The sequence below is a fragment of the Tenrec ecaudatus genome, chromosome 5 (genome assembly GCF_050624435.1).
Source record: "Tenrec ecaudatus isolate mTenEca1 chromosome 5, mTenEca1.hap1, whole genome shotgun sequence".
NCBI classification, from domain to species: domain Eukaryota; kingdom Metazoa; phylum Chordata; class Mammalia; order Afrosoricida; family Tenrecidae; genus Tenrec; species Tenrec ecaudatus.
In genome coordinates, this window is record NC_134534.1 from 52,121,128 (window position 1) to 52,135,770 (window position 14,643).

Sequence of the window (14,643 nt, forward strand, 5' to 3'; positions counted from 1 at the left end):
GACTCACTCTCATATCTCGTACCGAATCTGTCTGAAAATCCCTTTTCTCTCAGATTCAAATTATATTCACTTCTCACTATCTCCACTGCTAGACCACGCCAACCCACACTTAATCACGTCTCATCTGGTTTACTGCAAATGGTGGGCCTATTTGCTGTCTACTTTTCTCTGCCCTCAGTTAGACTCTGTTTACACAGCTGCAAAATTGCGTGTGACACAATTTCGGTCTGATTACATTTCCCTGATCAAAACCCTTACGTGAATTCGCAATGGGTCTCACACAGCACCCCTCTCTCTCCTCCCATATTCTCCTCATCTACTCAGCTCCTGCCTTGCTGACTTCACTCTCTTCATTCTCAAACAAAGATGCACATCGACTGTGGGAACGTTGTCCTGCTGTTACCAGTGGCTAGACCCTTCTCCAAGACAGTGCAGGATTCAATCTCCCGTTTTCTTAATATTTCCGTTTGTGTGCCATTCGTTAGAGGCCTCCTCCGCCCACATTCTATCAAAGAGCAGTTCTCCTGTAGTTATCTTTGTCTCTCTCAGAGAACTGAAGCTCCCAGTGCAGTGGTTCTCAACCTGTGGGTCACAACCCCTTTGGGGGCTGAATGAACCTTTTACAGGGGTCGCCTAAGACCACTGGAAAACATATTTCCGATGGTCTTAGGGAACTGAGAAACAGCTCCTCTATCCATCTCCAGGCGGGTCTGCCCACATGCAGATCTGTCCACATATGAGTACCCTGTGTGAAAACTGTTACCCATGCTACACCATGCTTCAAGACAAACTTTCACTTATTTGTTATTAGAAATATTTCACGAAGATATAATTACATATTGTTTTGTGATTAATCACTATGCTTTAATATGTTCAATTTGTAACAATGAAAACATATCCTGAATATCATCTATTTACAATACGACCAAAAAACAGCAAAGCTACAGATATGTAGTAACAACGAAAATAACTTTACGATTGGGGTCACCACAACATAAGAAACTGTATTAAAGGGCTGCGGCATTAGGGAGGTTGAGAACCGCTGTCCCAGTGCCCAGGGGGTCACCCAGTTCTGCGGACACACTAAGTGGTGATGTAAAGAAATCTCATCATCATTTTGGTGCCCTACAGACATTCCCACCGCCACCCACGCCACCCTAAAAAAACAACAAAAGACCCCAACCACTGTGTTTTTAAAGCCTCTCTAAGGAAACATCCTTGGCTATTGAATTTTTAAAGTATATTGTAAAATATTTAAAAATAAGCAAAGCTTAAATAAAGGAAATAACAGAGTCAAGAACTCACCATGGCAATAAAGCGACCAATGAAACAAAAGTACGACAGGTGGTCAGGATTAATAGTTGACGCTGGATTTATCTGCAAGCAGTAGTTGTTCTTGCCGGCATACTCAAATAAACAGTACATGGGGTTCAGAACCTCGTGAGAGAGCAAGAAAAACCATTCTCTGTAAGAAAAGAAACCAACTTTAAGGATTTTTGCATTCATAAACACGTGAATTCAAACTCAGGCATTAAATGCACATGTACACATAATTTGCCAGAGCTCATAGCTGTTACCTAATGCCCGATTCCTCAGCTTTCCAGTTAAGCCATCTGTGACCTGCCCCTCCTTCAAAGTTACCTACCAATTCCTGTGTTGAAACCAAACACTCTTTCTCACACACAACACACTTACCTCTACGTTTCTCAACTTCCATTTGGCTCACCTAGATCCCACCGCTCAGCCCTTTCTAATTTCCCGTATAGCTTCTTCTTCATGTCAATTACTCGTGAATTCATGGAAACAACCTTAAAACATTATTTCCCTTTATGCACATAAGTGGCACATCTATCACTGTCAGTTCCTCAAAGGCAAGATTCACATCTTTAGATGGTTTTGAAACTTGAGACCTTACATAATATTTGTTGGTGGTACTAAGGAAGACAGTATCACGGCTATAAAAGAGCTTCAACTTTTATTGTTAAAACTTCCTTAAAAAACGGACCAAGATGGAATCGCTGAAATTAAGAAGGTGAATTTTTTTAGCATGAGAAGCCATTTCTTGACTTAACATGTATTTTAGCCTTGCTTGAAAAATGTCTAATATAGAAAAGCCAATTAGGGGAAGGATTAGTATTTATACCGCAAAATAAATAATTTTCAAAGGGCTCTTATTTAAAGCAATTTCTATAAAGGACGGTTCCAAATTCAGATCAGTAAATGAGTCAAAAAACCTGCTTTTTCCACAAGGGTCTCAAATTTTCGACTAGCCACAAACACCAAAAAAAATCCTGATTGGTTTCAGGGAAAGAGCGTTTCTAGGAGAATTCTGCAAGTCCCGGGCCACTGGGGCTAGAAAGGAAAGGTAATTGCTGCCATGTGAGAAGATAGGCACGTAGGTCTAATGTTTTTAAAGAAGCTAGAAATCTTAATCAGTAGGCAAGATTTCATGATTTTTAAATGGTATTTAAAGTTTTTGATGCCACTCTGCATGCTGGATTTGGCCTGACAATCTGGGGCAAACTCTTTCTAAAGCTTTAAAAACACACAGCAGCAAACTGTCGGAAAGGTAGAAAGGGAGGGAAACAGGAAATGGTCTAGACCTTGTAGTCTGCTGAAACTGACAAATAACAATTCACAAAGTGCACACAGTGTCAGTCACTAGTCTCAAACAGCAGTTGTACCAAGTTGCATCCCCTCTGAAGAGGCTTCGGGAAGCCATGGGTGGCCCAGGGGAGAGGGCTGAAGCCATCTAGCAAGAACCGCAGAGGGCATCCCCAGGAGCACACCAACCGAGGATGATGGAAGGATTTCAAATCATACTATCGAAGGAAGGGATGCATGACAACTTCAACTCGGAGTCCTGGTTTGCAGAAGACTGTGGTTTACAGTGGAAGCCCTAAATCTACTGAGTATATAGATTCAACCTCATTTAATTCTTTCTGACCATTGGTCAGCAATGTAAAAAACTCTCCCAGAGCCCCCATTACAAAAAGACTTTTGTTTTTGGGAGGAGAGTATGTTTGCCACAACTCCCTGGCCAGTGAGGGAAGGGCAGTGTCGTCCTCAGGGACCCGCTTGGGCATGCCCTTGATGGAAATGGGGGCACTTCACTCTGTCCTGTGGGGTGGCGACAAGCTGATAGCTCAGTGGCCCTCGATGGCAGTAAGTCTGGTTACTTGGATACTGATATTGGAATAATGTGCAGGATATATGACAAAAACAATGTGTTATATCATATGCACTGTGGGATTGCAAAACCACAAACATACCTACATGAAGGCAAAAAGTATGTATTTTGATACAAAATCACAGCACGCTTAATGAAACAAGAGTATCAAAATGTGAAGCTTTTCTTTCTCAACACGGTCTCCAGCTGGGTCTATACACTTCCCAAGCTGTTGCTTCCATCGACCACTCCTTCCTCACAAAGAATTCTCTGTGCTCAACCTACACGGAAGACCAAAATGGTGGCAGTTTCAGCATCCGTGACGGACCCACCTCACGTTCCTTTGAAATGGCCTTTGAATGCGGGGAACATAAAACAGGGAAAAGGTGCAAGATGAGGCTGTACGAGAGATTCAGAAAGGGCTCCCAGCAAAGTTCTCGGGGAATCGCTCTTGCTACCCCCGAGGAGGAGCAGGTGCAGGGTCATGAGGAGAACTGCTCCTCAGTGCAACTTTCCTGCCTTTCCCTCGCCAACTCAAATTTCCATCTCCTTAATACTTCTATGTAAGAAGCCCCCGTGAACATCCACGTTTGCCAAGAAAATCTAACAAAACTTCCCAAAGAACAGTCCCCATAACCTTCTGAGCTAACGGAACTCGCCTGGCAGATGCACTTGGAAACCCACTGTTTGTTAGGAATCTTCCCGTCTGGATCACATTGGTAGAACCAAGACATCATTGGTTAGGTAAGATTTATCCCATAAATCTTCATAAACTTTAATCGTGAGCTAGCTGATCTCTGCACCACACCTGGGGCCCCCAGCTAGCCAACAGCTTGCTGAGGCCAACGTCACTTAAAAGGATCAACACCAAGCTAGGCGAGCCCCCAGCTGGGCAGCGCCAGTCTGCCAGGCTCCTGGCTTGTTCATCAGCTTCCGGGCCGCGACCACCATGGCTTCTCATCAAGGTTGGTAAGTTCCCTTTCTTGGCTCATCTTGAGGTCTTCCCGACCTTCCTCAAATGCTCCAGGCACCTACAGCACTTACAGCCGTTGTTTTGTACGAGGCGGCGCTCGGAGGTACTTGCTGAAAAGCTCCGATGATTTAGGAAGATGTCCATCTGAGCGATGTTCAAAATGTGGTACCAGCCCTGGCATCAAATTTCCCAGTGGCAACCAGACAGGACCACGACAAGCGCTTCACGGAGAGAATTCTTATGCAAAGACATGTTTAAACGTATCTTGCTTGGAATCAAGTTGTGCATGTATAAACTGGGCACCGTCCTGTCCCCCAGCAACCCTGTATGTGTGTGTACACGCGTGTGCCTGCAACCACAAACATGAGGGTGTGTGCTTAGAAAATGTACAGAAGGGCAACAAAGATGAGAAATAACCTTTACTTCTAGAATTATGGAATACTTAAATTTTTATTCTTAAAAAAATAAGTTTGGATTGCTATTGAAAATCAATAATAAAAAAAGGAAAGAAAATCCATAATCAAGCCAATCCATCTAGCTTTTTGTGGGCACATATCCTTTGTATATCAGACACACGGGTTTCAAAGCATCGGTGTGGTTTTTAAGAAGTTTACCTTGCTAAGCCCCCATAATCAAGTCCTTCTTCTCCGCGGAATATCACGTACAGTCGCCGCCTCAAATCATAGGGCTTCAGTGCCATAATCTACGGAAATGACACATAATACACACAGTATGACTTTCACTCACAAAGACTGGTTTCACAGTTCATCTGTATTTTCAGAGTTAAAAACCTCCCTTTTCTTATACAACAAAGTCTGTAATTCAAGAAATCAACCAATTTGTTTCACAAACTAAATGAACACCCATCCTATCATCTTCTTACTCACTCTCATGGGCGCTTCCTTTCTCCTAATAGCCAATAGTCTTCACGCATCATTTTGGCACAGAACTTCCTTAGGGTTAGAAAATATCCCCTATCCCCACCCATCTGAAGAGAGCCTGGTCTTTTATAGGGTGATTTGTACGTTTTTCTAACTAGTGACACTCATGAGCAACAAAAGATCTTGTTGTTCACCGCATATAACACATGTTTACTTTTCAGCCAAAAGGCAATCAGCAAAACAAAGACATTTTTATCAAATAATAAATTTATAGACACATCACCTCTACCAAAATTTAGAAATTTGAGTGAATTTACATGAAGGCTACAAGGAAGTAGGCTTTACTTTCAGATAAAATGAATGCTTTTCCCTAGACCTGTCTTAGAGCCAAGGCTGCGACTGGGTCAAGGCACGGCGCGCCAGCAGGGCTCTGCCTCAGGCCGGTCACGGCCAGTCCGACACTCCAGAGGCCAGGACCTAGCTGAACGTGAAATGACACCTGTGAATTTGTATGTATACTGATACACAGCTCAAACGGGGCTGGAACAAGTTGATCCATTTGACAGCTCCTCATTTTGGTATGAATGCATGCCTCAACTAAAACCAACAAACTCTCCTGGAAATAGCTGCATCAACTAATGTGGTGGACGCCCAACGGCAAGTAAGAGTGAGCTAGGCTTTGCCCACCTCTCTGATTTGGAGCATCGTTCCACTGGGCCGGAAGGAAGCATAGGGGTTGAACGTCCCTGTGCACTTGTGTATGCCCTTGTAACTCTCGGAGGAGAGGCAGGAAACATGCTCCATTTCATCAGGAAAAGGGAACTAACAATACTCACATTCGCTATCTTTGATTATTTTGCAGATTATTTAGGAAATGTGGACATACTACATTCATGTCATTAAATCGCCAAATCTTTTTTGAGTATCTGCCTGGTGTAAAGCACTACGGTATGTACTGTGTGTAACAGCAATAAAGAAAATGTTTTCCTTTCAGGGGACTTACAGTCTAGCAAAGGGAAAAATGATCTGTTGTCTGCTGGTGAGGGCGTCGGAGCAAATCCAGCAGCACACGTGGACAGAGTGCGCCTGTGTGTTGGGGCGGGCAGACAGCTACTGCACGTAGCGTGCTCGGACCAGGCTTCTCGGAGATCAGGGCATTGAAGCAGAGACCTGCAGGAGGTGACGCGTAGCATGTGGGCTACTAAAGAAACTTTCAAGTGGAATACCAACTTGATTTTAATTTGCTAGTGACCATCAAAACTTTTGCTGTTAATAAATTCGCAGCAATAAACCAATACATTCTTAGCAAAATAAGTGTCAAAGTGGATCGGCTAGTTCCAAGCTCTTTTTCAGTTTACATTTTCGTAAGCACGCATCCAAATTCGTGGTAGAATTCCCGTGTCTCACGCAGAGCGGACTGTTCCGTAGTCTGTGTGAACTGAGTGTATCAGAGTCCTACCAATAACCGTGGGAAAGTCAAAGTATTGCAGCCCCTTTACTTGGAAAACGAAGACAGACAGGCACAAACTCAGAGATCTTGTGAGGACTGATTACATGAGACAGTAAGTAGAAGATGTTGGAGTCGAGCCCAGAGCGATCGCTCAAAACACAGTCGGTCGCATTACTACAATGACCCAAGGAAGTGGCGAGCGGCAGCCAGTAGGACAGCTGTGCAGCGAGTGGCGTGAAACTTGTAAAACTCCCTCCTCAGAGTGCAGAGCGCACTGCTACATTCTCCCAAGCCTTCCCCACCTGTTGGAAGGAATCCTCAAACAAAGTCTGCCGGGACACATTGATCTTCACGTGGCTGGGTAGTGCATTCGACTAGAAACAAAACAACATCGTAAAGCCACGTAAGTTACAGTATTTGTACTGCATACGATTATGAATATAGATTTATTTACTACTGTAGTACCTGGCACAAATAACGGAAGTGAGCAAGTTTCCACCGAAAGCTGCGTTCGTAAGCGATTTGTGGGCCACCTTTAGTTCTGTAAGAAAACAAAACAAACAGCAGATATAAACTTGTCATGAAGCTGAACATTTAGCATTCAGTACCACTGGGGAGTTATTTACTGACAGGGAGGGAGGGGTTTATTCCGTGGGCAACAGAAACGTGTGCGATGAAGGTTCCCAGAGCAGCAGGAGTGCGTCTGTACATGAGCATGCAGACGGGAAGTGAGCTTTCACGAGGTAGCTAGTTGAAGTCTCGAGTCTGCTACCGACTACTTCAAAGAACACCTTCGAGTCCCTTAAATCTGAAAGGGCAGGCGCTCTGGACAGAGGGAATTCTATCACGTACAAGTCTCCCTTGAAACTGAGACACACACTGCCAGTGAGAGAGTGAGTAAGGCAAGATCACAGTCCTAAGGACAGCTGTGAGTGAGGGAAGAAGCAGAGTGGGGGCAGCTTGACCTGACTGAACTTTGTAATAAAATGATACATATATATACATATATATATATATAAATTTTTAAAAGGTGGGAGGGATTACAGGCTTTATTCTTCTTATACTTAACAATAAGGAACAAAGGAGAGATGTGTCAGGCGCTTGTTGAAGACATCTTTATGTAGAAGATGTTTCTTGGACCATCTCCACCTTGGGGGTCACAGCAATCTGATGAGGCCGCTTAGACCGTACACAGACCAGGGAGATAGACTGCTTGGTGCAAAACCAACTCCATCACTAACCAAGTGTTTCTTATGCTCCGTACATGCCAGTTTTCACTTGGAAAGGGAGAGGGGTGGGGAGAGTACCAGTACTTAACAGCTTAAGGGGTTGTTGTAAGACAAAATGAGCTAATAGATGGGCTTGAAAAAGTGTGTTGAAAAATTTCATTAGCTTTTAATTCTCTTTCCCCGCAAGCTTTGTGAAACCTCCCTGGCTCTATGCAAAGTGCTTAGCAAAATTCGAGGCAGGTGTTATTACTAAGGAATGATAGTCCACAAATGTATTCTGTTACGGGGAAATAAAGCCAGGTACACTTGATGGGTTTTCCAGAGTCAGAAAGTAAGCTTTGCTGATACACTTGAGGCTAAATTAAAGAGCAACACTCGCACCCTCACTACAGAGTAATTTAGGCAGAGTGTCAGGTTTTTACTTACACGGACGACTTCCCATTTCGAGGATCTTTGAATGTTGTTGTTCTTGTGTTATGATCAACGAAGTACCTAACACCTTCTCTCGTGTACCTAATTTCCCAGCCTTCCGGCAGGGGTTCTTCGTTCTGTAGGCTAAACAAGAAGACGTTACAGCACAGAGCAAGTGTTTCCCAGGCCCTGAAGGCATCACTCAGTCTGCCTAGACTGGACGCGGGCTAATGTAAACAAGGCTGCAGTGCATGCGTACCCTTGCGTTCTTGGATCTTCCCACTGAGTGGTTTTTGTGTTATGATTCACAAAGTAAACTCTGTCCGTTGAATCTACTCTTTTTTCTAAAAAAGAAGGTGCACATAATAGCATTTAGTAATTCCTCCGTGTATACATACCTTGTAGAGATGTAAAACAACGTGTTCGCTTACCCCACCCTGGTGGTAAAGGCCCGTAGGGGTCGTTCTCTGCGGCTAACATTGAAGCCTGAGGGGTTTGGAGGAGGAAACACACAAATCATATTTTAATATAAAAGAAATACACTTGTCAGAATCATTTTGTCATTTAATAAATATGATAAAAAGAACACGAGCAAAATAATTCCAAGTCATAAAAGCATGAAAATGTCACAATGTAAGAGCAGTTAATCCACTAATAAGATATATTAATATCAACATTTTAACCCCTCTTGTTAATGAGCCCTAGCCGTGTGACATTTAGCTGTTGGACCGCTGACTGCTAGGTCCGTGGCTCAACCGCACTGGTCTCTTTTGCTCCACAGGAGAGGCGAGAGGCTATGTGAGCCTAGGAAGACCTACGGCCTCGGAAACGCTACAGGGACACTATGGGTTGGCTTCACTCCCCGCACTGTCTGACTTTGTTGTTAGGTGCCGCTGCACTGGTTGTTGTCTCACTGTAACCATGCGTTCAAGAGAACACAACGCTACCTGGTCCTGGGCCGTCCTCAGAGCTGCTGTTTGACCACTTAGCTCTTCCACTACATTCCAGGATGGCCAGATCAGAGTGAAGAACAAGATACAGAAACTTACGACGTCTTAAGAGCCAGCATGACTTGTTTAAAAACTGAACAATTACTGCAGTGTTCTTTAAAAACAATGTCTTTTGTTAAAACTACTGTGAAGGGACTTCTAATAAGTTCATGGAAAAAGCACTCTCCACAAAACTCCCGGATGCTGCCTCACGGTTCTCCCGAGGAGCGGCTGGTGGCTTCAAGCTGCTGACCTTGCATTTAGCAGCCCAGCACAGTGGTGATCCCTTTGGCTGCTAACCAGGGCTCTTAATTCCATTTTTCATGAACTTTTTGAAGCCCCCTCGAATTAAAGTCCAGTATTATCTTCACACAACTAAACTCATATACATCTCTGGATCAGTATCGTCAATATATTCATATATACATAAAAGTGCTTAGTCTCATACATTTTATTAAAACATAGAAAAAGAGGTTCTACAGAAAATATAAGCATTTTACCATCAATTTTTAAAACACAATAGCAAAAAAAGCACTACTTAAGAATCATTTCTTAGTGACAAAATTCGTTTGCCCTGATGTTTTACAAAGGCCTTGGAGCTAATACTACCAATTGAATTTTTGATATCTATTTCCTACTTCTTCCTTGACAACCAAACTGCTGTTGGGCTTGTGTGGCAATGTAGCCATCTGAGACTAATTCACTCCCAAGCCCTGCTTGAGGCTGGGGAGGCTGAGGGACCAGTTGCCGCCGCATGGTAGGAGAAGAGACCACTAGGAGGGAATTCGTTTCCAAGAAAAGGCAGACAAGGGTGTGCTAGGAAACTCTCTCCTTTTTCTTGCTTCTTGCCTGGGCCGTGGAGTGAAATCCACATGCAAAGTAACAGCCACGAGACACAATGGGCCAGGACAATCAAAAGGCAGAGAATGTGGGCATGTGACGGCACTACTGAGCCGTCAACCTGCTCATCGAGCCAGGCCTGGTGTGGCATCAGGTAACTAAACCTCAGCCCACCCAAGTCTTTCTAAGTAGCATATTCTGATGTTTGCAGGACACTTCTGCTACACACCACCCTTCTCTTATTCAGTCCTGTTTCTTCAAGGTTTTCATAGGTCTCACCCAAACCTGACAGAAAGACAGACACTGCAGGCAACTGCTTATTCAATGTAGGGCAGGGCTACCACACAGCTAAACGATGCAGCCTCACCACAGATTTCTGTATGAGTGGCCAAAGAACCAGCATTTGGTGGCAGCAAGGGGTGCTGTGGAAGCTGGATTGCTCCACACCCTCCCTTTTAGGGATTTCTAATCTAATCTCTGAAGAAAATGGAGTTGGAAGAGGCAACTGAGGCACGATTTGAAGACAGAATTATTTAAATGTTCTTTCCGTGTGTCTACATCTTGAGTTTCTACATGGCGCCTCCATGCACCATCCTGAACTGCCCCCGCACGTTCTCGCTCCTCCCCACCGAACCCCAACCCGCCCAGCAGGGCCCGCGCTGGTCTTGCAGAGGCTGGCTTACAAAAATCAATCAAGCAACAACTGCTGAACGCCCAGATGGGCTGAGTTGCTTGTCAAATGCTAGAGCTTTCTGTAGTGGGCTTCTCCGGAGCGAGGATGTAATAGGAATGACTAGAAGGTGACAGACTGGCCCTGAGTAAAACCACAAGGCAACTGATTTTGTTTGAAGCAAACAAAGTGTTTATAATTAAAGGTAGAGGCTGAGAAATTGGTGAAGACATACTATTAAGAAAGACACTGAGGGGGAAGGTGTGGGGAGGAAAAAAAAGAAAGACATTGTTATAAAACTATTCTTAATTAAGTATAAAAATGAATGTTATGGTTATGTTTGTACATTAGATTAAAAAATAACTTTAAGAATTTATACGAGTGTGTGTATTATAAACGGTAATTTATTAAAGCATATTAAGAAATACCTGTGATGTAGTCCATAAGATTAGAAACAAAATCTATCAAACCCCAGAGTATAAAGGGACAAATGTGGAGGGCGGACGCGTCATTAGCACGATTCAGGGATTACCGACCGAGTAGAGGTATCGCTGGTTGAACTGCTGCATCGCCCCCTGCAGCTGGTTCCGCTGAGACTGCCACTGTTCAAAGTTGCGAACAGATTCCATGGTTGGCCGCTGCCACGTGGTGGTCCTCGTGTTATGATCCACGTAATAAACTCTTCCACGGTCATCAACCCGTCTTTCCCAACTATCCAAATTAAGTTAAATAATCAGGAAACAATAACCACTCAATGTAAGTGGCTATAAAATATTTATTCAATGAGTCACTCAAATAATTTAAACGCAGGTCCAAGCCATGATAAAGGAGTGTAAAAGGATACATACGCTGCTATGCTTCAGAATCGTAATAAACGGCTACATCACACCTTGCCGTTTACTTCTGGGGTGTGTGTAAGGGCTCCCTAACAGCAGTGCCCGCGCCAACCGGGTGCCCCTCGCCCCTCTGCCGGGCAGTGCGCACTTAGCTTCCTGACCCAACCGGGTGCCCCTCGCCCCTCTGCCGGGCAGTGCGCACTTAGCTCCCTGACCCAACCGGGTGCCCCTCGCCCCTCTGCCGGACAGTGCGCACTTAGCTCCCTGACCCAACCGGGTGCCCCTCGCCCCTCTGCCGGACAGTGCGCACTTAGCTCCCTGACCCAACCGGGTGCCCCTTGCCCCTCTGCTGGGCTACGCGGGGCGTGTGCTTAGTGCGCCCTTAGCTCTCTGACCGAGGCCGCTCCCAAAGCTGAGACGCTTTACCAGTTCTTAAACTAGTTTCATGTGGAATAACACTGTGCATGCAGGGATGAGGAGGAAAACGGATTTTATACTTATTTCTCTGCTAGTGCACTACTGTCACTTGAGTTTCCTGTGGAGCAGATGGAGCTGCCTCATCCCTCCTGTGCCAGCTCTTTGGCCTGGCATCAAAATGAACCTACCCGTCTCTCCAACCATTTCCAGGGCTCCAGTGAGCCAAACCAACGAGCGCCAGTCCCCAGTGTGCCCTGTCCATCCCATCATGCTGACACACTCTCGTGTCCTGAGCTACTTACTACGCCTCAGGAAATCCCACTGTTGATACTGCTATCGCTGGATAGCATATCACTTACCAAACTTGCCCTCAATTGCCTTTCGCGTCTTAAAAATAACAGGGATGAAATCTGGACCCAAACTCTGCAGCCGCTCTCACTAAGGAACTCATGCCAATGTTCGACACTTTCTTCAGACTATCTAACTGTAAAATACACTCTAATAATAATCATCATATCTCATTTATTAAGCACTCATTATTCATACAGGGAAGTCAACTAAGTAAGGAAATTTAATAGGTTTATAGAATGTTATGTTGTACTAAATTGAAATTTTTAAAAAAGTTACAAGTGTGATGAAACATAACAAGGACCCCTTACCCCGGAGGTAAAGGCTGTGGTCTCTCCCAGGTGGTCGTTCGGGTGTTGTGATCCACATAGTAGGTTCTGCCATGAGGGTCTTTCCTCTGCTCCCACCTGAAATAAAACACAAAGTGGAAGTAGACAACAGCACAGGACCACCAGAAAAACCAGTCCTTCTCACCATCAGGAATGTGATAGAAAAGCTTTACTCGGAACGCTTATCTGTATTTTGAAGTTCGTCTTTTTAAATCATTGGTGCTTTTTAGGTTCTTAATTACTCCCTGCTCACCAACAATACTGAAAACTCAAATACTAAGTTCAGTTACTGGGAAAGGGGTAGCATAATAACATAATACCTAAATATTTTTTAAATTCCAAATTATCAGAAAATAGAATTTAGTCTAATTTTAAGGTCAAAGCATACAATATCAATGAAGCTAACACCCACATGGTGTCTCATTTCAAAACTACGTCTTTCAAAGATTCTAGGAGAAACTGTTCCAAAGAATATACGGGGCTGCAGCGCAGTGAACTGTTTATTGTTTCCGTTATTCCCACCAAGAGACTCTTCCCGAATGGGTGTGGATAAGGTGGCAGGGACAGGCGCGGATGGCAGTATCTGACTCAGCTCCGTGTCACCGCCATCCCGATGGGTAGGAATACAGTCAGCCTCCCCGGAAGTAGGGGCTGAGCCCTCGCTACCACAAAACAGAAGACTGGGAGTGGAGCACAACCCCCAGGATGGTGGGGTCCCTGTGCAAGCCCTCCTCGATTCCGATTCCGGAGACAGCTTGGACGCCAGAGGAGCAGCCCCGGGCGCCAGGGACTGGGACCCAAGGGGAGACCTGCCAGCCTACCAAGCACGTGGAGCTGAGTGCGCTGGGCAGGGGGCTGGCTTATGGCACAGGGTCTCTGTAGGCATGTCACTGGGCAGGGGGCTGGCTTGTGGCACAGGGTCTCTGTAGGCACGTCACTGGGCAGGGGGCTGGGGTGTGGCATGGGGTATTTGTAGGCACGTCACTGGGGAGGGGACTGGGTGTGTCATGGGGTATCTGTAGGTACTTCACTGGGGAGGGGGCTGGGTGTGTCATGGGGTATCTGTAGGTACTTCAGTGGGGAGGGGGCTGGGGTGTGGCATGGGGTCTCTGTAGGCACTTCACTGGGGAGGCGGATGGGGTGTGGCATGGGGTCTCTGTAGGTACTTCACTGGGGAGGGGGCTGGCTTGTGGCACAGGGTCTCTGTAGGCACTTCACTGGGGAGGGGGCTGGGTTGTGGCACAGGGTCTGTGTAGGCACTTCACTGGGGAGGGGGCTGGGTTGTGGCACAGGGTCTGTGTAGGCACTTCACTGGGGAGGGGGCTGGGGTGTGGCATGGGGTATTTGTAGGCACTTCACTGGGGAGGGGGCTGGGTTGTGGCACAGGGTCTGTGTAGGCACTTCACTGGGGAGGGGGCTGGCTTGTGGCGCAGGGTCTCTGTAGGCACTTCACTGGGGAGGGGGCTGGGTTGTGGCACAGGGTCTGTGTAGGCACTTCACTGGGGAGGGGGCTGGCTTGTGGCACAGGGTCTCTGTAGGCACGTCACTGGGCAGGGGGCTGGGGTGTGGCATGGGGTATTTGTAGGCACGTCACTGGGGAGGGGACTGGGTGTGTCATGGGGTATCTGTAGGTACTTCACTGGGGAGGGGGCTGGGTGTGTCATGGGGTATCTGTAGGTACTTCAGTGGGGAGGGGGCTGGGGTGTGGCATGGGGTCTCTGTAGGCACTTCACTGGGGAGGCGGTTGGGGTGTGGCATGGGGTCTCTGTAGGTACTTCACTGGGGAGGGGGCTGGGTTGTGGCACAGGGTCTGTGTAGGCACTTCACTGGGGAGGGGGCTGGGTTGTGGCACAGGGTCTGTGTAGGCACTTCACTGGGGAGGGGGCTGGGGTGTGGCATGGGGTATTTGTAGGCACTTCACTGGGGAGGGGGTTGGGTTGTGGCACAGGGTCTGTGTAGGCACTTCACTGGGGAGGGGGCTGGCTTGTGGCACAGGGTCTGTGTAGGCACTTCACTGGGGAGGGGGCTGGCTTGTGGCGCAGGGTCTGTGTAGGCACTTCACTGGGGAGGGGGCTGGGTGTGGCATGGGGTCTCTGTAGGC

At 46.2% G+C, this 14,643-nt stretch overlaps 1 protein-coding gene across 4 annotated transcripts in view; it reads right to left on the reverse strand.

Annotated features, from left to right (window-relative positions):
- Nucleotides 1–14,643, reverse strand: part of WWP1 (WW domain containing E3 ubiquitin protein ligase 1) — an 88,736-nt gene that overhangs the window by 17,997 nt on the left and 56,096 nt on the right. For all 4 annotated transcript variants that reach the window (XM_075549517.1, XM_075549519.1, XM_075549516.1 and 1 more), the window contains 9 exons: nucleotides 12,525–12,620; nucleotides 11,149–11,323; nucleotides 8,545–8,599; nucleotides 8,373–8,457; nucleotides 8,129–8,257; nucleotides 6,939–7,014; nucleotides 6,776–6,847; nucleotides 4,757–4,845; nucleotides 1,306–1,465 (listed from right to left, as the gene is read on the reverse strand). In XM_075549517.1, coding sequence (XP_075405632.1) covers nucleotides 1,306–1,465; nucleotides 4,757–4,845; nucleotides 6,776–6,847; nucleotides 6,939–7,014; nucleotides 8,129–8,257; nucleotides 8,373–8,457; nucleotides 8,545–8,599; nucleotides 11,149–11,323; nucleotides 12,525–12,620 — 937 coding nt within the window. The remainder of the gene's footprint in view (nucleotides 1–1,305; nucleotides 1,466–4,756; nucleotides 4,846–6,775; nucleotides 6,848–6,938; nucleotides 7,015–8,128; nucleotides 8,258–8,372; nucleotides 8,458–8,544; nucleotides 8,600–11,148; nucleotides 11,324–12,524; nucleotides 12,621–14,643) is intronic.